This window comes from Chiloscyllium punctatum, chromosome 23, assembly GCF_047496795.1.
Source record: "Chiloscyllium punctatum isolate Juve2018m chromosome 23, sChiPun1.3, whole genome shotgun sequence".
In the NCBI taxonomy this organism is placed as follows: domain Eukaryota; kingdom Metazoa; phylum Chordata; class Chondrichthyes; order Orectolobiformes; family Hemiscylliidae; genus Chiloscyllium; species Chiloscyllium punctatum.
Window position 1 is genome coordinate 53,409,212 of NC_092761.1, and position 21,526 is coordinate 53,430,737.

At 43.0% G+C, this 21,526-nt stretch overlaps 1 protein-coding gene across 8 annotated transcripts in view; it reads left to right on the forward strand.

Annotated features, from left to right (window-relative positions):
- Positions 1-19,748, forward strand: part of arhgap32b (Rho GTPase activating protein 32b) — a 572,293-nt gene extending 552,545 nt beyond the window's left edge. For all 8 annotated transcript variants that reach the window (XM_072593008.1, XM_072593005.1, XM_072593009.1 and 5 more), the window contains 3 exons: positions 4,424-5,686; positions 9,394-9,764; positions 13,587-19,748. In XM_072593008.1, the coding sequence (XP_072449109.1) occupies positions 4,424-5,686; positions 9,394-9,764; positions 13,587-15,887 (3,935 nt within the window). In that variant the 3' untranslated portion in view covers positions 15,888-19,748. The remainder of the gene's footprint in view (positions 1-4,423; positions 5,687-9,393; positions 9,765-13,586) is intronic.
- The last annotated feature ends 1,778 nt before the right edge of the window (positions 19,749-21,526 follow it).

A 21,526-nucleotide genomic window follows, 5' to 3' on the forward strand; every position in this document is an offset into this window, starting at 1 on the left:
TGTGCACCATTTAGCCTGATATTCCAAAATGCTGCTATCATGATCAGTGTGTTAAATTACAAAACTGCTCAGTGACGATCACATAACAGAACTACCAGACTTCCATCGCGTAACTAATGCCCTTGTTATTGAATTTTCAGGCAGTGACTGTAATCCCAGTGCTACTGGACTAATGGGCAGTGACTGTAATCCCAGTGCTACTGGACTAATGGGCAGTGACTGTAATCCCAGTGCTACTGGACTAGAGGGCAGTGACTGTAATCCCAGTGCTACTGGATTAGTGGGCAGTGACTGTAATCCCAGTGCTACTGGACTGATGGGCAGTCACTGTAATCCCAGTGCTACTGGATTAGCGGGCAGTGACTGTAATCCCAGTGCTACAGGACTAATGGGCAGTGACTGTAATCCCAGTGCTACTGGATTAGTGGGCAGTGACTGTAATCCCAGTGCTACTGGATTAGTGGGCAGTGACTGTAATCCCAGTGCTACTGGACTAGAGTGCAGTGACTGTAATCCCAGTGCTACTGGACTAATGGGCAGTGACTGTAATCCCAGTGCTACTGGATTAGTGGGCAGTGACTGTAATCCCAGTGCTACTGGACTAGAGGGCAGTGACTGTAATCCCAGTGCTACTGGGCTAGAGGGCAGTGACTGTAATCCCAGTGCTACTGGACTGATGGGCAGTCACTGTAATCCCAGTGCTACTGGATTAGCGGGCAGTGATTGTAATCCCAGTGCTACAGGACTAATGGGCAGTGACTGTAATCCCAGTGCTACTGGACTGATGGGCAGTCACTGTAATCCCAGTGCTACTGGACTAGTGGGCAGTGACTGCAATCCCAGTGCTACTGGATTAGTGGGCAGTGACTGTAATCCCAGTGCCACTGGACTAGAGGGCAGTGACTGTAATCCCAGTGCCACTGGACTAGAGGGCAGTGACTGTAATCCCAGTGCCACTGGACTAGAGGGCAGTGACTGTATTCCCAGTGCCACTGGACTAGAGGGCAGTGACTGTATTCCCAGTGCCACTGGACTAGAGGGCAGTGACTGTATTCCCAGTGCCACTGGACTAGAGGGCAGTGACTGTAATCCCAGTGCCACTGGACTAGAGGGCAGTGACTGTAATCCCAGTGCCACTGGACTAGAGGGCAGTGACTGTAATCCCAGTGCCACTGGACTAGAGGGCAGTGACTGTAATCCCAGTGCCACTGGACTAGAGGGCAGTGACTGTAATCCCAGTGCCACTGGACTAGAGGGCAGTGACTGTAATCCCAGTGCTACTGGACTAGAGGGCAGTGACTGTAATCCCAGTGCCACTGGACTGGAGGGCAGTGACTGTAATCCCAGTGCCACTGGACTCGAGGGCAGTGACTGTAATCCCAGTGCTACTGGATTAGTGGGCAGTGACTGTAATCCCAGTGCTACTGGACTAGAGGGCAGTGACTGTAATCCCAGTGCCACTGGACTAGAGGGCAGTGACTGTAATCCCAGTGCCACTGGACTAGAGGGCAGTGACTGTAATCCCAGTGCTACTGGACTAATGGGCAGTGACTGTAATCCCAGTGCTACTGGACTAGAGGGCAGTGACTGCAATCCTAGTGTTGCTGGGATTCCGGGTATTTACTATAATTCAGTGGATTAGTAGCCATTGTGTAGCCTGTGTATTAGTTTTATGGCTGAATGTTCAACCTTTATTCAATAAACTTGTTGATTTTTAGTTTTTGACCAATACTTTTCTCTCATTTTTCAGTTCAGGATTAGCCATTGTTGGGTTTTTGATAACTCTCTGATCTTGCTATATGAATGAATCTGTGCTTCTCACTCAGTAAAACGTTATGATGTTCAATCATGCATTTAATTAATCTCGAGACTTAATTAAACATTTTGCATATTCTTGTGTGCAATATTAGATTTGGCTGCTTGCTTACCAGGTCAAAGGTAAGAATGAACTAACAATTGTCCTTTTAGTGTGATCATTCTACCAGATTATTGAAGGATTTGAGGTAAAAATTATCTCACGTGTATCAGTAAATATGAAACTGGCATCAGTATTCTGCAGTTTAATTGAATTAAGTAGATACATTAAAAAGGTACATGGAAAAAGAAGTTGACAATTTAAAGTGTTGCAGGCGTGCTGTGTTGACTAGCGAATACTGGAGCACAAAACATCTCAATTTCAAAAAAATGCTGCTGTGACCTAAGAACTGTTAGCTCAGAGCTGACCTGACTCTCAACTGCATCTACTTTCTATGGTTCCACACCATTCCTTGCTTACAAAAATAGGAAATACTTGGCCAGTTACACAATAAAGTTGAAGAGAGAAAGTGAGTTTCAAGTCAATAATGTTTCTTTGACACTGGAAAATGCTTCAGATTTTAAACAAGAGTGAACCTTTCTGTTAATTAAACAAAATCCCCAGAAAAGCTCACCTTGCCTTGTAATCTGTTAAAATAGGAGTGATAGAGAACTCCCAAATTCCACTATTTGAAGAAAATAATATCTATTTATTTTTTAACTCTGAAAGTGAACATTAAACAACAGCTATTCACAACTGTAAGCCCCCCCCTTTCTCTTAACTGCTTATTACCTGCCTCCAACTATATAATAATATGCTGTTCCAATAAAATACTTATTAAAATTTACATCCACTTAATTTCAAAACCACACAGCGGCTGTCGTCTTCTGTGACTTCACTCTTCTAGCTGCTGAATTTTCTGGATCTTGTCTTTATTTTTACTGTGAGTGTGTTTCATATGAAAAGGTATCTTTGATAGAGATTGTTTCCTAATTTCTTGGGTCTCTTTCGATGGTATTTGCTCTCTGTCCAATTTTCAAAATGCCTGCATTTTTATATTCCCAACATCGGATCATCTCATTGGTTCAATGTTAGCAAAACAATAAATTCAAACTGGACTGGGTTTTAGTATCCTAGGGCATAATTTAAACTGGTTAAATTTGAATAGCTGTAAAAACAGCAGTCAAAACTCAGGTATCCACTTCACAGCCAAATGTTATATATTTTCGATTTTCCAGTACATACTGGGACTGCCATCTCCTCACATAGAGAGGTGCTTGTAATCTTTTAATTCAGAACAGCATTCACTCTCCCTTAAAAGTACGGAGCATGCCTTCAACTTCATAACAGAAGCAAGGCAAAAAGTGGTTGATGATGGGTCTACAGGATGTGTAAATTGGATAAACAACTCCTCAGTAGATGCTGTCAACAAGAAATTAAATGAGGAAAGAAGTTATGACCTAAGATTGTTGAATGTACCTTTTTTTTCTTAACCCTCCATGCTGTTTCTGAACTTGTTTAAAACCTGCTCCATTTTTACCTTTTTTGAGTTGTGAAAGGTGTCATAAACTCTGTCTGTCTCTTCACAGATGTTCATGACTTTAATATTCCAGCATAAACAGTATTTTGGTTTTATGAAATACTATCAGTCTTGGTTTGCAATTTTCATTTGGTCTCCAGGTTCAAAAGATGTTTGCAGGAGAGTGATCCAGATTTTCATTGGACCATAATGTAGTGTTTCTGACATCATGCCTGAATGGCCTAACTCTAACTTTGATACTGTGCTCAATTGTTCTTAACTCTCCCATCAATGGAAGTAACTTTTATCAAATCTTACACTTATCTTATCCACCTCATCATCCCTTAATTTTTTGTAATCAATGTTAATATAACCAGATCCCAGCAACCTGCTTTCCTAAGTTAACCTCATTTAACTTCAGTACCATGGACAATTCTGCTCAGCAATAGATCAATGTTCCGACCAGAAGAAAACTTTGCACCCACTTGTGTTTCAGTTTCCTCGACATTTCAGTTGATATTTATATCTGCCCACTAGCTTTGTGCTCATCCTGGATTGATGTTTCTGGATTTCTGCTTTATTTATGTGGCGAGATAAGGGCAAAAATATTGACTCCATTTGATTAACAAGACATTGGTAACTGTTGGTAAGCAGTAAACAAAAGAAAATGATTTTAGATTAACAGGGTGTGTTGGAAGTGCAGGGATTTCACTCTCCAAATAAATGAAGAATACCCAATCTTTTCCAAGTTATTTAGGAACATCGAAACAGAAGTGTGCCACTCAGCCCCTCAAGCCTGTTCTGTCATTCACTGAGATCTTGGCTGATCTGTGGCTTTAGTCCATAGCCCTTAATGCATTTACTTAACGTAAATTTTTTGATTTCAGATTTAAAATTAACAAAATTAAAGTGCAACCTGAGAGCAGGGAACTGCTGACAGAGTCTCTTGAAAGAAAGTTATTGAACAACCTGAACATGGCACGATATGAAATTCTTTCTGATGCCAAAGCAAAACATAACTATTGAAATACTTTTCTACATAGAGTGCTACAAGACTTGGTTTTGTTGCTTATTTAGTGGTGAATGATATGCTGTTTATTCTTTCCTAGGAGAATCCAAGGTGTACAGACCTAGAAGGCCTCGGTCTAGCAGCGATGCTCTCTCTGTTTCTTTCAATGCTGGCGGGCTTCCTGGTCTCAACCACTGTAACTCATATGACAACCTACCCAATGATGAGAGTGAAAGAGAGGAAGGTGTGCACCCAATGCCAGCACTCCTGTCTTCCAGAATGGAGGATGTAGAACTGAGTCCACCCGATATGGGAGCAGCTGGTTTGGACTTCGACCCAATGTCATTTCAGTGTAGTCCACCAAGGACAGAACATGCAGGTCCTGACAGCATTTCATCTCAGGTGGATTCTTCAGCCAGTGGCAAAGACAAGTCAAATAGCAGCAAGAAGGAATCAGATTTGGGCAGTGCCTGCCTTACTCCTGGTAGTGCTACTAGTTCTGAACCAGTATCTCATTCCCCTGATAAGCTGATAAGTCCCTTCTTCTCTCCAGATCTAAGTCCCACTGATGAGAAACTTGCTAAACCAACCTCTTTTGCAGAAAAGGTAGTTCATGCTTTCTCCCCAAAAATTGGACGCAAGTCACCCAAGTCTCCTCTGTTGACCATTTCGGAACCAATGACCATTTCTGTACCAACCCGAGTATCTGAAATGATTGGCAGTATGGCAACTGTTTCACTGGGTTCATCGCCACCTCGGACAACTCCAGCAGGTAGTGGCAATGTCAGCAAGTCACCTCCTCAAATGATGTCAATGCTGCTGAAAACCAGCGATATGCAACTACCTGAGGGATGTCGTCAGGAGATCCACACCAAACTTTCTGCTGCAGGGTCAGAGGCCAGAGAGCAAATCCCTGATTGGCATGATCAGACCTCTCACTACAAGGCTATCGCGACTACCCATTCACAAGTAGCGTCAAAGTGGGAAAGCCCAAACTGGCATGAACTGTCCAATCAAAACAAGACTATATCATCTACCAGTTCACAAATTGGGACTCCAGGTCAAAGTCCAGACTGGTATGAACTGACCGATCAAAACAAAGCTGCACCACCCACCAATTCGCAAGCAGGAATTAAAGGGCAAAGTTCAAACTGGCATGAACTGACCAATCAAAACAAGACTATACCATCTACCAGTTTACAAATTGGGACACCAGGGCAAATCTTAGATTGGCATGAACTCACCAATCAAAACAAGACTACATCATTTGCCCATTCACAACCGGAGGCAAAAGGACAAAGTCCAGACTGGCATGAACTGACCAATCAAAACAAAACTGTACCATCCACCCATTCACAAACAGGTGAGTGTTGAAGAATGGTTATTACACTAGATAAGGTTCATTGGAAAAGGATCACAGAGCAAGCTACATTTCAGCTCAAATATTGGTTGAGTTGAAAGGAATAAGTTGCAGCTGGCATCTTTCAACTCTACTGTTTAGTGATAACTTCTGTCAAAGGTAATCTATTTTCACCAAAACTCAGAATACAAATCTCTGTTCTAATTTTTTTTTATATAACTGTTTGGTCCTCAATGCTGTGAGTCATTACAGTAAGAAGAAAGCCTCGCATTCAGGTTTTGAGCCTCTTCTTTGGGTGTTGCGCAGAGTGACTGGTGTCAAGGTGGCAACAGTGAATATAAGACCATGAGACATAGGAACAGAAATTAGGCCATTCAGCCCATTGAGTCTGCTCTGCCATTCAATCATGGCTAAAAGGTTTCTCAACCCTATTCGCCCACTTTCTCCCCATAACCCTAGATCCCCTTGATACTCAAGAACCTATCAATCTCCATCTTAAATATATTCTATGACCTGGCCCTCTCAGCTTTCTGTGGCAATGAATTCCATAGATTCATGACTTTCTGACGAAAGACATTTCTCCTTTTCTCCATTTTAAAAGGTCTTCCCTTTACTCTAAGGCCATGCCTTTGAGTCCTAGGCTCTCCTACCAATGGAAACATCTTCCCAACATTACTCTGTCCAAACCATTCAGTATTCTGTACGTTTAAATTAGATCCCTCTTCATCCTTCTAAACTCCATCGAGTATAGACCCAGAGGTCTCAAATATTCCTCATACATTAAGCTTTTCATTCCTGGCACCATTCTCATGAACCTCCTCTGAACATGCTCCAGGGACAGTATATCCTTCCTGAGTTATGGAGCCCAGAACTGTGTACAATACTCTAACTGTGGTCTGACCACATATGGTTAAAAGGATGTGCTGTTTAAACGAGTTTGCCAAACAAAACATGAACAGATGCTTGACTATCTGACAGATAATTATACATTTTCCTTTTCCTTTTACCTCTTCCTCACACACACACACACATACTTACCTTTGCAGTAATTTGTGCTGGACTATTATTCCATAATTAATGCAAGCATTTTGGTACCACCTTGGCCGATCACAGTCCATGCATCCAAGTGCTGTTAGGGACGGTGTTCTAGAGTTTCAAGCCAGTGACATGAAAGGCAGTATCATTCATAGTCAGGATGGTGTGAGACTTAGAGGAAAACTTCCAGTTGATGGTGTTTCAACAATAACAACTTGCATGGTGTAATTCCTCAATTATTTTCCTCACTTCTAACCTTATGACAGGGAGCAACTGAAGATGGTTGGGCCCTGCGCAATTCTGTAGTGATACCCTGGGACTGAGATGATTCACCTCCAACAAGCACAATCATTTTCTTTGTAGTTGATGTGCATGCAGCCAATAGAGAGTTTTCCTTGACTCCCATTGACTTAAAGAGTGTCTTCATGCCACATTCAATCAAATCCTGATTTGATGTCAAGGACTGGCACTGTCCCCCACCTCTAGCGTTCAGCTTCTTTGTCCATGTGTCAGGAGCTTACAGTGGGGTAAGGAGTCACATGACTGGTGGATCCTAAGCCGAGCGTCAGTGAACAGTATTGAGTAAGTGCCACATAATAATACTGTTGATAGTGCAAGAAAATTAAACCTAAAGGAGAGGGAGCAATTAAGGTTCACTGGGATGAAGGCAAGCATGAGACATTGGCATTATAAATAAGGGCTTGGAAAATATTGTGCCCAGAGCATTCAGGGAAACATAAACCATGGTTTCTGAATCGTGAATAATATTGCTAGAGTAAATTGTGAATCAGGATTTCAGGATTTTCACTAGAAAATTAAAGTTAATCATGGAAAGGTTTTAGCAGAAGAAATGTTTTGCCATAAATGATCAAAATTAAATCATCATTTAAAATAGAATTGGACAAAGTGAAATGTAAGAAAGTACACCTGATCAGGTGTAGCCGAGAACTCTGTGGGAAGCTAGAGAAGTGATTGCTGGGCCTCTTGCTGAGATATTTGTATCATCGATAGTCACAGGTGAGATGCCAGAAGACTGGAGGTTGGCAAACGTGGCGCCACTGTTTAAGAAGGACGGTAAAGGCAAGCCAGGGAACTATAGACCGGTGAGCCTGACCTCGGTGGTGGGCAAGTTGTTGGGGGGAATCCTGAGGGACAAGATGTACGTGTATTTGGAAAGGCAAGGACTGATTCTGGATAGTCAACATGGCTTTGTGCGTGGGAAATCATGTCTCACAAACTTGATTGAGTTTTTTGAAGGCGTAACAAAGAAGATTGATGAGGGCAGAGCAGTAGATGTGATCTATATGGACTTCAGTAAGGTGTTTGACAAGGTTAGATCTCATGGAATACAGGGAGAACTAGCCATTTAGATACAGAACTGGCTCAAAAGTAGAAGACAGAGGGTGGTGGTGGAGGGTTGTTTTTCAGACTGGAGGCCTGTGACCAGTGGAGTGCCACAAAGATTGGTGCTGGGCCCTCTACTTTTTGTCATTTCCATTAATGATTTGGATGCTAGCATAAGAGGTACAGTTAGTATGTTTTCAGATGACACCAAAATTGGAGGTGTAGTGGACAGCGAAGAGGGTTACCAGATTACAACAGGATCTGGACCAGGTGGGCCAATGGGCTGAGAAGTGGCAGATGGAGTTTAATTCAGATAAATGCGAGGTGCTACATTTTGGGAAAGCAAATCTTAGCAGGACTTATACACTTAATGGAAAGGTCCTAGGGAGTGTTGCTGAACAAAGAGACCTTGGAGTGCAGGTTCATAGCTCCTTGAAAGTGGAGTCGCAGGTAGATAGGATAGTGAAGAAGGCATTTAGTATGCTTTCCTTTATTGATAGAGTACTGAGTACAGGAGTTGGGAGATCATGTTGCGGCTGTACAGGACATTGGTTAGGCCACTGTTGGAATATTGCATGCAATTCTGGTCTCCTTCCTGTCAGAAAGATGTTGTGAAACTTGAAAGGGTTCAGAAAAGATTTACAAGGATGTTGCTAAGGTTGGAGGATCTGAGCTACAGGGAGAGGCTGAACAGGCTTGGGGCTGTTTTCCCTGGAGCATCGGAGGCTGAGGGGTGACCTTTATAGAAGTTTGTAAAATCATGAGGGGCATGGATAGGATAAATAGACAAAGTCTTTTCCCTGGGGTTGGCAAGTAATGAATTAGAGGGCATAGGTTTAGGTTGAGAGGGGAAAGATATAAAAGAGACCTAAAGGGCAACTTTTTTACACAGAGGATGGTATGTGTATGGAATGAGCTGCCAAAGGATGTGGTGGAGGCTGGTACAATTGCAGCATTTAAGAGGCATTTGGATGGGTATATGAATAGGAAAGGTTTGGAGGGATATGGGCTGGGTGCTGACAGGTGGCACTAGATTGGGTTGGGATATCTGGTCGGCATGGACGGGTTGGACCGAAGGGTCTGTTTCCATGCTGTATATCTCTATGACTCTACAAATGAAGACATTAGAACAGTTTGCACCAGCCACAGTCCCAGACCTGGCGCAGGTGTAATGAGCTGTTTGCTCTCATCCTGTGCTGTAAACCCGAATGAAGGTCCCACTGTACTGTAACATTTGTAAAAGGTTCAATTGTCTTTAGTGCACTATGCAGATTGTGTAAAAGGGTTTTTTTTTCAGCTAATTAATGTCTGTCCTTGTATTTACTCTGCAGTGACTCCAGTGGATTATTCAGCGGCGACTCCAGTGGAATCCCCTCAGGAGGCTCCTCCAGTTAGCTCTGTGCCTCTCCTTCCACCACCTCCACCTCCAAAAAGCGCTGCTCGCTTGCTGGCATTGGCTCTTGCTGAGAGTGCCCAGCAGGCCACTGCACAGTCTCAGAAAAAATCTCAGCCTGGGCGGCAGATCTCAGGGGATCAGAACTTTCACAACATCCCTGTTACAGACCCATGCTCAGTGTCAGCTGCTTCGGCACCCCCTACAACAGCTAGCTATCAGTTAACTGGGCAGCCAACTGTGGAATCACAGCCTGCCACAGGCCAAGTCCCTCCTGGTACTACAGCAGGGCCCACAGCTTCAGGTCAGGTAAGGATTAGCCAGGGTTAATCTGTCAGTTAGACTCTGGAATTTGGTGCTTCCATAGGAAATTTGATAGCGTTCCTTTGCTAAATTTTGACTGAAGGAAAACTGTTGTAAATACTCAGTCGGTCAAGCAGTTTTGCAGTTTGCATGTTTCTATCATTTATCAATATTTGAAATTGATTTCTTTGTGAGGTAGAACCAGTTGTTACTTCGTAGGGATGTGTTCAGAGAGAAAACCTGAACAGTAAAGCTCAACGTCATGAGGATTTCACGACAGTCAACACAAGTCACTCACCTTCAAAAATGGGCATTTATTGTTAAACTAGTTAAGGTCTCACCTCCACTTGTGTCCCAGGTAGTTCAGCTCAGACATTGGTTACTTTAATGCTCCAAAAATACATTCTGTGCCAAAGGCCCCGAACAAAAATGTCCTTAGCAGAGTCTGTAAGACAAAGGAAAATGAAGACATAGGAGACTTAGCTGTTCAGAGCCTTGAACCTGTTCGGCCATTCAATAGGATCATGTTTGATCTGATGTCCTTCACACCAACTTTCCTGCCTTTTCTCCAGAATCTTTGATTCCCTGATTATCTCAGTTTTAAATATGTGCAAGTTCTGTGTTGCAAGGAGTTTGAAAAACCCAACTCTCTGAGAGAGGAAATTCTTCCCCATCTTAAATTGGCAATCCTTTATTCTAGGACTGCTCGTCCCATGAGGAGAAACATCCTCTGCATTTACCCTGTTATTCCATTACATGCAGGCAACACTTACTAAACATAACATGTTGGTGGAGGTTCAGAAACAAAATACTATGGATTTCCAACTCTAAAATATAAACAGAAAAAGCTGGAAATACTCAGCAGGTCATACTCAGAGAGACAGAGTTAACATTTTGTATTGGCAATCTTCCATCAGACTCTATCATTTCTGGTGAAAGGTTATCCAATCTAGACATTTTACATGCTTTCTTTCCACAGATGCTGCCTGACTTGATGACTATTTCCAGCATTTTATGTTTTATTTCAAATTTCCCGCATTGTGTTACTTTTGTGACCAATTCTAAATCATTCCACTTGTTAAGTGAGTAGATAAGTAAACTGTACCATCCTAGACAACTTAATCCGAAAAATCTAAATCAATGTTATGGTTTAAATGTGTTCAGTATTATGGAATAGGAAAAGTAAATCCTAAACATGTACTTTCAATCTAGCCTTAAACAGTTTGCCCGGTCAATAAGGTCACATTCTGTTCGGGGGAATGAGTAAACGGCAAATCTTACTTTAAAATGAAATTCCATGACTGCAGATAGTAAATAAGTTGTATTAAGTTTTTACAAGAATTTGAATTAATTTGAGTTTGTGCATTAACCATTAAGAAGTAGGCCTGTAAAGTGGAACTGCACAGAAGCTGAAATAACAGAAATTTGATGACTCTTTATTGGTCAGAGTATTGAGTACAGGAGTTGGGAGGTCATGTTACAGCTGTACAGGACATTGGTTAGGCCACTGTTGGAATATTGCGTGCAATTCTGGTCTCCTTCCTATCGGAAGGATGGTGTGGGTGGAGGATTTGAGCTATAGGGAGAGGTTGAATAGGCTGAGGCTGGTTTTCCCTGGAACGTTGGAGACTGAAGGGTGACCTTATAAGGGTTTGTAAAATCATGAGGGGCATGGATAGGATAAATAGACAAAGTCTTTTCTCTGGGATAGGCAAGTAATGAACTAGAGGGCATAGGTTTAGGGTGAGGGGGAAAGATATAAAATAAACCTAAGGGGCAATTTTTTCACGCAGAGGGTAGTACGTGTATGGAATGAGCTGCCAGAGGAAGTGGTGGAGGCTAGTACAATTGCAGCATTTAAAAGGCATCTGAATGGGTATATGAATAGGAAGGGTTTGGAAGTATATGAAACAGGTGTTGGCAGGTAGGTCTAGATTGGGTTAGATCCTGGTTGGCACGGACGAGTTGGAATGACTGGTCTGCTTCTGTGCTTACATCTGTATGATTATGACTCTATCTGGAAAAGAGAAAGTGGTGGTGAGGCACCACTATGAATGCCTATAGTCTCTGTGGTGTAGGGACACCACGGTGTTGTTAGGAAGAGAATTCTAGGATTTTAACTCCACAACATTGAAGAAGCAACAATATAATTCCAAGTCATGGTGACACATGGCTTGGAGGGGGACTTGCATTAGATTAGATTAGATTAGATTAGATTACTTACAGTGTGGAAACAGGCCCTTCGGCCCAACAAGTCCACACCGCCCCGCCGAAGCGTAACCCACCCATACCCCTACATCTACATTTACCCCTTACCTAACACTATGGGCAATTTAGCATGGCCAATTCACCTGGCCTGCACATCTTTGGACTGTGGGAGGAAACCGGAGCACCCGGAGGAAACCCACGCAGACACGGGGAGAACGTGCAAACTCCACACAGTCAGTCGCCTGAGGCGGGAATTGAACCCGGGTCTCAGGCGCTGTGAGGCAGCAGTGCTAACCACTGTGCCACCGTGCCGCCCACATGTTTGGGGTTTGTGTGCATCTCCTGCCTATCTCCTCCTCTGTAGTCGAGATTGAGTTTGAAAGGTGCCGTTGAAGGAGCCTTGCTGATTTACTACAGTACATCTTGTTGCTGAAACAAAGTGCTCCCACTGTGCATCAATGGTGGATGTGATGCCACTCAGGCAGGCTGCTTTGTCCTAGATCGTGTTGAGTTTCTTGATTTTTGTTGAAACTGTGCCCATCCAGGAAAGGGGACAGCATACCATCAACTCCTGACCTCCTGTGTTGTAGATGGTGGAGACAAGAGACTAAGTTACTTCTCCCAGAATTCCAAGTGCCTAATTCATTCTTGTAACCACAGTATTTATATGACCTATCCAGTAGGTTTTTGGACAATGGTAACTCCGAGTGTTGATAGTGGGGGATTCAGAGGTGAGAATTAATTTGAATGTTATGGCAACTTTCAAACTGCATAGTGCTTTGCCACTGCTCATGTTGACTGAGCCCACTGTCTGAGGGTTTATCCAGGGATGGTGGTGACAGTCACTAGAACATTGAAATAGATTTCTCTAAACTTGCCATCAGCTTGTTCCTTGACTCGTCTATGGAGCAGCTCTCAAGTTTGCGCAAGCTAATAGATGTTAGTAAGTAGGGGTCTGCAGAATTGGCAATGCCAGCCATGAACAGTTCATTGCTGCATGCTTACTTACAAATTGAAGCCATAGGTACCTCACTTTATATCTTCTCGTTTGCATTTATTGTCACAGTATCTCAGTCCTTTTCTGAGCCAACCGTTCCAATTTCTTAAAGTTGAAAATTATTTTTAAATGTAAATATTGTTTTCACTTTTCATTGACACAACCATCCTCTTGAAGGTTTAATTGTTGCAAAGTTTAATTTACTTCTTTCAAACATTACAACATTTATATTAGTTTGACTGCAAAACCACAGGCAAATTTAGCTTTTTTTTTATAGAGAAGCACCAGAACTATGACCTTGGGATTACAGTTTTACGGGGATCAGGGGCGTTGAGCACTTATGCACTTCATGGTCTTGGAGAGGTCATGGCAGAAAGGCTAAAGGCAACAGAGCAAGATTCAGCTGTTGCGGGCAGGGAAAGAGAGGAAGCTGGAATGCAGCTGTTTTCAGAATACTGATCCACAACTTCAAGGATCAAAAGGACAACTAATCTGGCTCGAGAATTGTTCATGGTATGGGGTAGCGAAGAGCAAATACTAATATTTGAAATAACATTGGAACAAAATATTTCTTAAATCCTGGTAATTGGTTGGTTATTGCTATATTTATTTTTCTTTTTCAGGTTCGGACAGCAGTTTCTGCAGGGCCCTCCTTGAAGACATCAGAGTCACGTGCTCCAGAGCAGTCGGGATCAACTTTCATCTCCGATAACAGCTATGTTACTCGCCCAACCACAGTTATGGCCATTCAGAGTGGACATCAAGAGAAAACAAGAGACAATGTCCAAGCACCAGCTGTAAAACCAAGAGCTGACTCTGTGCCAGTGGATCGTAGTGCTTACAGTAACACTCCGCCAGTGCCACACCTCCGATCAGTAGAAAATCGGGTGCCTCCTAGTCATTCCATGTCTGATACCATTAATGCCTCCAACTTCCATTCATTCCTAGCTTCAACAACCATACCATCATCTATTGAGGATGCTTTACCCCCACCTCCTCCTCCTAAACCACCTTTTCTTTGCCAGTCACATCCCTATCATTCCAAGTTGGAAAACTTGCCAGATCTAGACAAACACTTCCAACAGAAGAATGCTCATTCAGTGCAGTCATTAGTCTACCAGTGCCGGGCTGACAGTGTCCCCCAGCACTTGTCCTGCCAGTCTAAATCGGAGAGCACATCCCAGCATCTTTTGTATGGTACACGCCCTGACAATATTCCCTCAGCCACATCGCGATTCAACAGTTTTTCAAGCCAGCCAAAAGCAGTGTCTGTTCACCTTTCCAAGCCTCGACTTTCAAGGTCAGACTATGTTCCTGCCATGAGGGCATTTGTGTGTCCACATTCCCAATTTGAGGAACCAGTGTATCCCACAATAAGACGGGTTCACTCTCTGCATGTACCTCCATCTTCCGTAAGATCAGTTCCCATTTCAAGAACTGAGGTGCCTCCAGCTGATGAACTCTTCTATTATCAGAGACCCATCTATCAGTATAAGCCATGCCACCCACCACCACTTCAATCAGATTATCATGTTACTCAGCTGCAACCATACTTTGAAAATGGCCGAGTTCAGTACAGGTACAGCCCTTACTCCACTTCTGGGCATAACCTACATGGAACTGATGGTGTGATTTATGATTTTGCAGATCCCTATGGTTCGATAAGACTGAGACAGTTCCATTCTTTTACCAGTCGAGACATCCCGCCTTATGCTGGCAGATTCCAGGGTAAAGTTTTTCCATATCCCAATGCACCTCCTTACCCACGCAGTGGTGCCCATGCCAATGCAATGAGTAGAGAGCACAGTTTTGTAAGTCGTGATGTGCCTCCATCTCCAGATGTGAAAATGGCCCATATGATGTGGGATCCAGAGGAGTTGGAGAAATCCCGCTTCCAGTCCATTCGGCGTGAAATCCGCAGCCGGCAAAAGAACAAAGGCTTAGTGATGTCACAGTATGACAACGTGACCCCTGTCTTACAGGAAGAATTTGGTGGGCTCGAGATCTTGCATTCAAGAAGTAAGTCTGATCCTGGGAAAACTGGTGCCCTGGCGAGTGAGGGAAAGGAAAGGTGGTATCCTGCCACCTCAAAGACTCCTGATCCTGATCCACCGTACAGCTATCAGCAGTCAGACTGTGAACTCAATAGTGGGGCACATATCGAACCATTGGCTCTCCATCATGGATCTTTTGGAAATGGACAGCTTGAGAAACCAGCACCACCTCCGATACAAAGCACCAGCAGGACCAGGAGGCCACATGAATCTCCCTGCGATCTGTCACGGTACGATTCCTCTCAGAGGCCCTCTGCAGATTTGAAAGGGGGACAAATGTACAGTGCGCACACAGCAGTTCCAGCAGGATATGGGCTGAAGCATCGGCCTGACCACACGGAATCACGGACATATCCATCTGCATCTGGTAAATATGTGCTTTCTTCTCTTGAGCCTTTACGGAGTTATGAAGATTCCTTCCGGGCAGTAAGTGAAAGGCCAGAACTGGAAAGACCCAAAGTGAGGGGGACTGGTGGGGACCATTCTTCACGAGACTACTACAGCGAGGAGGAGGATCCTGCCAGGCCATTGGTATCCAACCAACCTGAGAGAAGTTACAGCACCAGGTTCCAGCAGCAGCTAGAGCCCTTGGTTAGGGAACAATCTCTCTCGTACCCATACCCTTGCTTAGGCCACTCGGGCAGTAAGCGGCACAGTACATTGACAGTGATGTCTCAGTATGATAACTTGGATGACTATCACACACTGTCACAGCAGCAGAGGGGAGGCCTAGGAGGAAGTGCACCATTTGTACCCCTGGGCTTCAGTCATCCTCAAGGGAGAACATTCAGCACTGCTTTAGGCCAGGGAAGCTTTGTAACAGCAGAGTTGGCATTGCAGAGGTCTGAAGCAGAGGTACATGTGGAATGAAGAGAAATTTTACCTTGTGCAGTCTCTGCTGGGCAGTAGACTGTTTTATTTTTGAAAAAAAGATAACCAGAGTACTGTTTTTAAACACACAATATGATGAATATTGGATCCTTTTGTGTTGTGTATTTAGAGTACGTGTATGAAACGTGAGACTGCGTTTGTGCCCTTGGTGAATGACTCTCGCTCAGTGTTAATAATAGTCAGAATACAGCCTAGCGGCTCAATAGTTAAGGGAATGATCTTCCTTGTATGTTTTTAGTGAGAAAAATGATTTGGGTCAGTGAAGCTGCTGAGGAGTTTGTTACCTCTCTGCCTCTATCAGTAACCCCTTACTCCTTGTCCCCTCCTCCTGCTTGTTTTTTCTCTTCTCTTCTGGCACCACCACTACCAGCACCACCCCCACCACCACAACAACAACTGCAGGGCTGGCTCTGCATTTATCAACTTTGTGCCTCCTCATTTCTTCCCCAGCTTCCTGCGCAAAATACACCCCCATAAACCCCAACCCCAGTTGCCCAGATACAGGTCTGGCTGTGCCTCTGTAAAGACATCCCATCCCCAGCCAGAGTTAACAGTGGAATGCTTATTCTTCCAATCAATTCTTCTTCATATTTATCTTAGTAACCGTGTTTGACAGAGTTATTGTTCCACTATTTTTGAAACTCTGTTCATTAGAAGCACAGAGCTAGCCCTGCACTTGAGTCTTGTAACTTCAGGTGTAGTGGGAAACGTGATTAGGCGAGAAGAGCAGCAAAGAAATGGCAGCTAGATATTGCAGAATGGCAACATCCATGTGCCAACGGGTAAGCTCAGTGCCAGCCATATCTAACAGCGACTGGGGCTTGACAGGTTGTGAATTCAGCTGATAATAAATATATCTACTTTATCTTAACTATGCTTGTATGTAGATACTAACTAACTGTTCCGGGGTTGAAACTAAATAAGACTTCAGTATCAGACTACACCATCTAATTGAATACATCAAAGCTTTATCATTTTCATTACTAGTTTGAATCCAGTATATAAATTGCACGTAACTACACAATTCCCTTGTGAAGGAATTCTTTCCATGTCGCTGTGCTCTGGCTGGGTTTGTGCTATCGTTATGGTATAAACAGAAGCAACAAAGCCTTTGCCCTGCTACCAGGTGAGCAATGCTGTCCTATGCACTTGGCCCATGTGTCAGAGGAGCTCCTGAGTACGAGGAGGCTGGAACTTCATGTAAGCTGATAATGTAGGCCTGAAATATGTTTGTTTTGAATTTGAGCCATTGTCACCTCCCTTGCCCTGTTTGGACTGCCCTTTCTTGCAGACCTTTAAAGGTGTTTCAGACTGATATTAATGTTTGTGCACAGTCTGCAGGGAAAGCAGTAACACTGTGAAATACTCAAACAGACCTCGTGTTTCCGAGTCAATTGTGTAGATTTGTTTATATTGTTCCTATAATTTACAGAGTAACATTCAGTAAACTATTTAACTTGGGAAAGGATATTAAAACTGTGATTATTTTTGTAGCAGTGCTCATCCTGTGCACAAATGTTATGGGACAAATATTATTGAATTATTGTACGAGTCAGTAATGACCACTGGGACCCGCTAACCTTAACTCTGCCCTGCAGTGGCATTGGTCATGTTGGTTTATCCCACCGTTCGCTCTCAGAATTTAAAGCAGGTCAATTTCGAGCACAATCTTCCGCAATGAAAACTGAACCAAATAATTGGACATCTCTTACTTCCATTTTGTTAATGATCCCAGCAGCCTGAAATGATTTCCCTGTACGTCAACTTATAATACACAGATTACAGGCAGCACTTGGCAGAGATATTATAATCTGCTTTGACTCAGGGCTGTTGAAGAGCCCTTGATCTGTAGATCTTCAAGTAGGGTTCAGATATTGAGATTGAACTTCACAACATTTTCCTCAGTCATGGTGAGCCCTGATATTTTAAGAAATAGTGCAAAATAGTGTGGGGGAGGTGAGTTTACAGACTGGTTGTTACATCTTCGCAAATAAGAACAGAAAATGCAGGAAATATTCTGGTGGGTCAGCTAGCATCTGTAGAGAGAGAAAGACGAGCATTAATGGCTTAGGTGAAAGATCCTTCATCAGAGCTGGAAGATGCTTGAAGTTGATAGTTTTTAAGAAAGTATAGAAGCAAGGAAAGAGATCGGGAATGAAAAAAGGGAAGTTTGATAGTGTGGAGAACAGGAGTGAATAAATGATGAGAGGATACTGTAAGGGAAAAGGAATTGACAGTGAGTCAAGTGTAGAAACATTGATCCAGAAAGAAGAATAACAAAACATATTGGAAATATTCAGTTGACCAGGCAGCATTTGTTGAGTGAGCAGCAAATGTTAATATTTTAGCTAATGATCTTCCTGATTGGGCCATAGGATTTCACTCTCTGCTGTGGGACTGATATTTTCCATTGCCAGTCTATGGTGTTGATGTTGACTTTTCTGGTAAATCCATTAAAAAAAATCATTAATAGTGAAAAAGTGAAGAAATAGTGATTTGACTGAACATTTTACTGTTGGAATGACAATTAGAATTTTGTGTTTTTTAAAAAAAAGAGCAAATTACAGGGAACAAATGCAGCCTTGCATACTGTGTGTAGGATGTATGTGTAGGACGCATTATGCTTTTTGGAGACCTGGATCAGGCAGTGAAGAATCCATTTTATCCACTATTCTGTTAGATGAGAATCCATTTTATCCCACCATCCAGCAGCATTCCAGTTGTGTGTATTGAAACCTTGTTAGACCTACTAAAGTATTTACAATTGGCTTGAAATTTGTAGGAATAACAATAAAACAGGTCAAAATGTAAACAAGCCTCAATAGTTGGAAATCGTAGTTCCACTGATCTCTGAAAGAGAGACTAATTTCAGGTGGTGCAACTGATGTGAGAAATCGGATTTGATGATGTTCTGCTATTGCTTATTTGAATGGTGAAACACATTCCAGTGAGAGGGCTTTCTCTTGCCCCAGTTTCTTATGAAACCATCATACCAGACCTGATGGATATTTCTGGCATTTTCTGTTTCGTCTCAGTTTAGCAGCATTTTCAGTGTCTTTTTGCTGGGAATGAAACCTCTGGGGGCAGAAGCAGATTTCTTGTAGAGGTGGGATAACAAACAAGAACAATGATTTCTGCTCAGTAACATATCTATGCTGTAATGTCCATAGTTCCCAAAGCAACAAGCCCATGTCAATCCCTGCAAAGTACTCCATCTAAACATTGTAAAATGGGATCTGAATTGTTTCTGATTATCGAACAATGCATCATCTGTCTTGATATATGAAGGGATCAGTGTTGCAACAGCTCCAGTTAGAGCTAGCTAGTTTTTACAAACTGTGGGAACAGTGTGAAGTATGTATTTCACCCAGTGCCTGAAGAAACGGGTCAAGATGTTAGTGCTTAACTCATGCTGATAAGACATACAACATTCGAGAAGTGAATCGGTGGTATTCTTTAGGACAAATTTAACAGCCCAACTTTGCGACACTTCTGAATTCCTGATGGATGTCAGACTGAGAGTCATCTAATTGTGTCAATTGCTACATGTAATTGATCTTTTTTCTGTGTCTTTTTGGGTTTTATTTTGTGTCTTGGTGTAAAATGTGGAAAGCAAAGCTGATGTAACTATGTGTAAATACTGGATTCTGTTTGTGATTCCTGTACATATTGGACACTTCCTGCTGCTGCCAACCTTGTATTGAAACTGGAGTTGATTTTTCTGTTTTTTTTTGTACTGTACAGTGATGAGCTGGACTTGCACAATTCAGCAGTGTCGCATTGTTCCATTATAAGGATCTCAGCTGCATTACATAAAAAAGACAACATCAACCCACACCATCTCAATTCTGGTTCTCTCATTGATTGACTACATCAGGTATAATGAATGTTCATGATGCACTGCGCATTAATCTGGTACACATGATTTCAGAACATTTCTGGTCTCGACTCATGCATTCAATATCCACAGCCACCAAAGAATTGTATTATATTTCATAGAGTCATGGAGTAGCACAGAAACAGACCCTTTGGTCTAACTCGTTCATGACAACCAGCTATCCCAACCTAATCTAGTCCCCCTTGCCAGCACCCAGTCCATATCTCTCTAAACCCTTCCTATTCATATACTCATCCAGATGCCTTTTAAATGTTGCAGTTGTACTAGCCACCACCACTTCGTCTGGCAGCTCATTCCATACATGCACCACCCTCTGTGTGAAAAAGTTGCCCCTTAGATCCCTTCAAAATTTTTCCCCTCTCACCTTAAATCTATGCCCTCTCGTTCTGGCCACACCCACCCCAGGGAAACGACTTTATCTATTTACCCTATCCATGCCACTTATGATTTTATGAACTTCTATAAATACCCCTTAGCCACTGATGCTTCAGGGAAAACAGCCCCAGCCTGTTCAGCCTCTCCCTATAGCTCAAATCCTCCAACCCTGGCAACAGCTCTGTAAATCTTTTCCAAACCTTTCAAGTTTCACAACATCCTCCCGGTATAAGGGAGACTAGAACTGCACACAATATTAAAGCAAGCGACTCTGCAGTCCATGAAACAGCTGTTTGTCCTGCTTCAGTGCTTGTCCTCTGTCATTCACCACTCTGTGTTTGTATGTTGCCATTTTAACACCATCTCAGCAAAAATCCAGCATTTCTTTCCACCCCATCCTCTGCATTGCCATCGCAACGATCTCTGAAAAATGTGTCCTCAGTCCCATCTTCTGAATAGAATAGCATAGAAATTTGTCATCACCGTACTTTTATATAAAAAATAGTGAAAAGTTTTAAGACTCCTACCACAGCACCTATATTAATGACAGAAATCATATATAATTTAAAAAATGTAAAATTAAGGCAAAGTTCTTCAAAGTTCAGTTAATGCTCCTGGAAAGCTGATTAAGGAATGATGGAACACACTGAGACGCAGCTGGGATGAGAGCCATTCCAGACGAGACTGGATTTCCAGGCCGCTGGAATACTAGGCCAGAAGGCACTGCTGAAGGAGGCCATGCCAGGAAAAGACTGCCACTGCTCGATGAGACTGGATTTTGGGCAGCTAGAAGACGAAGACTGCCACAGGGGATGAGACTTCCATGCCAGGACAAGACTGCCGCGGCAGTACAAGACACTGGGAGACTGCTATGTTATGCCACAGGAAACTACTGTGTCACTGAGCAGGGAGAAGCCCCCGTTACTCATCCGACAGTCCTCCAGAAACTGCCACTGATCCACCATCACTGCCTTTCATTTATATTTCTGCTCTTTCAAGCACCCAATCCTAGCTGCAGACCTGAGCTTCAGCCCAGCCTGCGAGTCTGTATGAGGGGAGTCAGACCAGGAGCTGCTCCTTACTCACTGTGAGACCCTGGCCTCGGGTGGAGCAGTGGTTCATCCTGGATGCTGATGTTGCCACTGCTGTCAGAGGCGTTGTCCTTCACCCCACCACTCTCCAGGCTTTTAAAAAAAGAAAACAAAGAAAATGTAAAAATAAAGGGGAAAAAAAATTGGAAGAAAGCCGATAGGAGCAGACAAGCTCTGCACACAGCCCCCTTGCTCCGCCACCATCTTTGATTAACATGCTGTTATGTGAAAATCTCCCTCATACATGGGCTCAA